General features: G+C 40.3%; 1 protein-coding gene across 1 annotated transcript in view; it reads left to right on the top strand.

Moving 5' to 3' along the window:
- LOC137294530 (lysosome-associated membrane glycoprotein 5-like) overlaps positions 1–1,847 on the top strand; it is a 25,271-nt gene extending 23,424 nt beyond the window's left edge. Inside the window, exon 8 of the mRNA XM_067825566.1 lies at positions 549–1,847. Coding sequence (XP_067681667.1) covers positions 549–724 — 176 coding nt within the window. The 3' untranslated portion in view covers positions 725–1,847. The remainder of the gene's footprint in view (positions 1–548) is intronic.
- Positions 1,848–5,747: the final 3,900 nt, after the last annotated feature.

Below are 5,747 nucleotides of genomic sequence, written 5' to 3'. Positions count from 1 at the left end.
AATGATACAATCCATCTGGTTATTGTCACGTACTGTAAAGAATAAAACATTCTGGGTAATGATCAATCATAGAAATAATTCAATCAATCTAAGAAATACATCAGTCATTCAGTGCAGTTATACAACTATTCAAGACTTCATAAGCCATGTGTGTCTAAAAGTAATTAACTAATCAGAGCAGGAGATTTTGACTGTTGAAAATAACACGGCGTTGAGCGATACACTAGCAAAACTACAGGATATTTGTCTTATTGTTTGACATAGCGTCCCGAACATAAAATGACACTATTAAACCTTCTGCATGCTTTGATTTGTTTGATCGGGGGGGGGGGGGGGGAGGGGGGAGGGGGCGTTGGGTTGGCATAGTGGTGAAAGCGTTCGGTCGTCAGGCCGAAGACCTGGGTTCGATTACCCCATGGGTACAGTTTGTGAAGCCGATTTCTGGTGTCCCCCGTCGTGATGTTTCTGTAATCTTGCTAAACTTACAAACGCAATAATTTGATTGGCTGGAACGTTGATTTTTCAGTTCATATTTTTACTGTTTCCAGCAAGAGTGTGTGACGAGGATGTGGAGATAGTGTTGGACAAGAAAGGAGCCTACCTTGTCCCCGTTATTGTTGCCTGTTGCCTAGGAGCCATCTGCATAATGGTTGTCATTGGATACGCCATCAGTCGCAAAGTGAACAGATACCACGACCAGTCTTCATACAAACCAATGGATTAATGCCACGTCAAGTGTAAACCAACTTTATAACCAAACCAAGGCGTTCTGGATTACGAAACAACTTCTGTTAAACCAGTATGAGTATGGGGAGAAAAGCTTGCTTATAACCAGAATATGTGATATTATGTGATATAGTTTCATAAGAATTCGGACTGAAAGTTTACTATGATTTTTCACTGGTACAATGTAATACTTCTTGTCACATCAAGTTCCTCAAATGACATATGTAAACAATTTTATTATGTAAACTGAAAAAAGAATGCAAACAGTATTATGAAAACGGGGAGCTCAACTTGACAAAAAGAAAGACTTGATGCAACCGATGTATTTGGAAAGTATGCCTCCACAATGAGATTCATCACTACCATACAGTGATGTACACAATATTCACCATCGAATGTCAGCATCTCGGTTTACTTTGACCCTATGGTTGAAATGTGCGGTTTTGCAAAACGTCGCTCATAAGGACGATTGATTAAGTACCATCTTAACTGGCATATCCAAGGCCGGAGAGAGATCGGTAGGGGTCTAATGACGTCACCAGAATTGCTTAAATAAGCAGTCGGAGGTGCTCTGGTGATACTTGAACAAACCAAAATTATGTTTCCATGAAACCGTGTTCACCTCCCATTCCTTGGATGTCTGTGGTTGTGATTAGTGCATGCTGGGAGATTATTAATGTAGTATATTACATGACTGTAGAGTTGTAGAGTTAATTAGAGTGATACCGTTATGTAGGTGTATAGTCACGCTAGAACTTGGCTATTGTGTCTCATTCAAACTGAGGCAAAGTGGTTGCAATGGTCAAGTTATTGTTATAGAGCGTTTCAGATCATACGGATACCTGTAATGCAGTACAACATACTACTGGTAATCAGATATCATCCGTAGCTGATCTTGTAACCACGTAAGATGATGATGATGATGATGATGATGATGATGATGATGATGATTTTCTCCTTGCAGCTTAAGGTGTCTTATTGTATGTATTTTGCTGAGAAATGTGTCCGTTCCCATGTTCAAATTGCTAGTATGGACATTGTTCCAAGGAGTTTTAAGAGCATTTTGCCCTTTCTGAAAGTCAATAACCAGATTCTCCTCTTCTGAATATATATTAACAGATCAGCCCGCTGTCTCCTCATCATTTCCCTATGAATAATGTGCAGTGGTGATTAGCTTTAACAAAATCAAGAATGGGCAAACTGCGTGTTCTGAAAAGTGACAGTCTGAGATATCAACAATGCTTATCGTACTTTGTTAAAAAAGCAGTAGTCAACTGTGTGTTCGGGGACGAATTACACGAATTAACCTTTATACTAAGGCTAACCTTAACTCCCATTCTTTAACATTGCACTAAGGTACCTTAGTGAATTACGATCACCTTAGTGCTTTGTGAAAGGTGGCCCAGGAACAGTTTTGTTTCTGTGACGCGGATGTGAAGGAATATTGTATTCCAATCCACGTGCAGAGTGAAAGATCAATAAAGGACAAGACGATCAAGTTTTGATACTCACACAGACACATACACGCACACACACATGTGTAAAGTTAGGGTGGGAGTACTTTATGGACTAACAATATGTAGAAAACAGCACTGGCACTAAACGACGCCATATTTGACCGACGACAGTATAAGTTGCCTAAGTTTGAGAGGATCTTCTATCGACCTAACAGTACAATATCCGGAAGCCCTATGTTCTGTCAGTAAAGAGGGTCACAGAGGAGAGATTATCAGTTGCATGAAAGGCCTGCCACAGGTCGGACCTTGCAACGTGTCACGCGAGGGAATTGGATTGTTATAATCACCTCGTTGTCGAACTGACGGGAAAGTCGATGTTTGTAGTGGATCCATTTTGTAAGGTAAAATGGAGGTTAGATGTTACATGGATTTTAAATAAAATCCAACATTGTGATTGTGGTTTTTTCACATGCCAACCGAGGAAATACTACTTTTTTGATGAATGGTTATGGAAACAAGCGAGGGTACCAGAAAGCTACAAAAGTACAAGAAAAGTTATAAAACTGGGTCTTGTACAACTGATAACACCGAATTGCAGGTTAAAGTACCGTTATGCGATAGGCTAGTTACCTACAAATTACAACACGAAGTTATAAGACTATTTTATATTAAGCTAGTACCGGGTTATAATACAAGATACGATACATTTTATAAACACAAAACTGTAAAACCATGTTACCGCACCTGTTACCGCACCTGTTACCGCACCACTTCATTACACGCCAGTTAAAATTCCGAGTTATGATACAAGCTACAACACAATTTAAAAACAGCGAAAATGCAGTAGCATTAAAAGGCTTCAAGGAAATCAAGAGTCTACATCTTTTCACAATCCCTATAACCAACGCACAGAATTACTAGTCTCCCTCAGATTCCCTATTGTACATTATGCTTTCGGACAATGCGCACATCAAATCTGTCACTAATATATAATATTAAGACAACCCATAGAGAGCACAACGCACAAATTCACCGTCTACAGTAAATTCATGAAATCAATTTAAACGCAGGCTGCCCCCGTCAGTGAGATAACGAGGTATTGAGACAATGTTGTTATCTGGGCACAGTCCCCGAGATGTCATATAATATAGGATTTTGACGTACGGATGTCATGTTGGCTCTGCATGTGATAATCAGGCTGTCGGAAAGATCAACGATGATTGAAATCCGACAGTAGGTCCCTTACCAATACTGACAAGACTGCAGCTAAATTGATAATGGAACGTGACGTTTTGGTTACTGTCTGTGGGTGGATATATTAGTTTCCAAAGCAGGACTGACGATTTGAGAATTCGATCCATAAGCTGGAGGTAATTGTTAGTTAGTGAGGCGATTCCTGCCGCCTCGAGGGGAATCGGAAGTCAAGGTCACTAAGTCGTGTGACATGTTCCGGGGATTAAGGTTGTTCATTCAAGAGACGATGACTTTCTCAATGCATGAAGAGTTTGTTTCATGCAAATAGAGGGGCTTTTTAAAATGTTACAGAATGAAATTAAAAATATAATTGACCTCGCTGAAATTGACACTTCTCTAGTAATTCGGCCCTGAGTTTCGGCGAGTCCCAGAAATCTGAGATGCCACAATGCGATTTGACCAGAATGCGATTGGGTGGGGTGGGGTTAAGTTTGCTACCCATTATGGGCTTTAACTGGATGGTAAGAAGCATATTTCCTACCTGAATTTATCATAGTTTGTGGGCGTATACAACGTACATGACTCGGCTTTCATGCTATATATGTCTGACTACTCATCGTGAGTATCAAGATCGAATTGTTTTTTAAAAGCAATGAATACATAAAAAATAAGGCATCTACTACAATAGTGTTTCTGGTTGCTTTGTTCAGTTTAGTTTTATAGATGGGCAGTGATAAAGTGAAACTTAAAAGGTCTTTGAAATCAGAACAATGATGCAAATGGATTCGTTGTTTTCACATTTGAAACACGAGACAAACAACTGCTGCATTGTGTGTACGTCGGCGTTCTCTTTGTAACCCAATAATGTCAGTACGATCTCTTTTGCATTGGTTGACATCTTCAGTCGTCTGGAGTACGCTTTTTCTCATAGTTACCCTTTCTGTCACTGAAACTGAGCCATTCTTAACTACTCGTGTCATTCCGGCAACTTGGATGGCTACTTCTTGTAGCATTCGTAATTAACTACTCGTGTCATTCCGGCAAGCCGTAGGTCACGGAAAGAGGCGAGTAGTTATGAATGTTCTTGTAGGTCACGGAAAGAGGCGAGTAGTTGCGAACGTAGTTGCGAGTAGTTTACTAGTGTCATTCCGGCGAACCGGATAGCGACTTCTTGTAGGAGTAGGTACGAATGAAACTCAGAAACTCATTATCTTTCGTGACCTTCCGTACTGACCCAAAATACCACGAAATGTTCAGAATAGGAATGGTGAAATATGTCAATATGTGTATGCTTTAAGCGAGATCTATTCGCAATGGATTTGTTTTCTTTATTTGTCACTCTCTATATGGAAATGTCTCAACAAAGCTGCTGTGGTAATTTGAAAAATAAACTGTTGACAATACGTATCACGTACCTGGTCATTGCTATCGAAAAGGTCAAGGACAAAAAAGGGAGACAACATCTACCGTCAAATTATGTTGCTGACGCAAAAGTCTAAGTTCGAATCCTGGTGCAGACAAACGGTTCTCCGATGGCATGGGTATCGTGTTGTCACCGACAGTGGAAGAATCGACCCAGGCATCAAATATCATAATGATTTGATGAGTATAATTGGCAGAAGTGAGAATGGTTTATGAAACCCGCAGACGGGGAATACAAGGAACGCGTTGCAAGTGTTTAATTCATACCGGGAATCGTATCTGGGATTTCAACAGAAGAAGCCATTGGTTTGACCACAAGGCTGTCGTACTGCTCCATCCCGACACATCCCAATGTGACTCTAACCAAGATTGAAACAAACCAACTAGACGCCCTCGAAGTGAGTGAGTTTAGTTTTACGCCGCACTCAGTAATATTCCAGCTATACGGCGCAGGTCTGTAAATAATCCATTCAGGACCAGAAAGTCCAGTGGTCATGAGCATAATTATTGGAAACCAATGACATGTGCCAACCAAGTCAGCGAGCCTGACCACCCGATCCCGTTAGTCGCCTCTGACAAGCATAGTCGCATTTTGTGGCAAACTGGAGGTCCGTTCTGTCCGGGATCTTCACGGGTCAGACGCCCTACAAGAAGTCGGGGTGACATGTTTCATAAAGGCATGGAAACGAAGCATACACAATGGCAAATATAACAAAACATTCCTTTCTTAACACAGTTTTAAAAAACCCAAGTCTATTTTGAGCTTTGGTATCGACAAATTGACAATTTCTCAGTTGAAATTGTTAAAAATGCCAATTATTTGAAAATAATTTAAACATCAAAGTGGACTTTTCTAATATGTTTTGAGGCGACATGAACATTTCATTCAGTTGTGTTCATGTGTAACATTCGGTAGGAAGGAACTTATTTATATATCGACCTCCGTCA

This window comes from Haliotis asinina, chromosome 8 (assembly GCF_037392515.1).
Source record: "Haliotis asinina isolate JCU_RB_2024 chromosome 8, JCU_Hal_asi_v2, whole genome shotgun sequence".
Taxonomy (NCBI): Eukaryota; Metazoa; Mollusca; class Gastropoda; order Lepetellida; family Haliotidae; genus Haliotis; species Haliotis asinina.
Note: the sequence above shows the minus strand (reverse complement) of the source record. Positions and strands in the feature narration are given on the sequence as shown.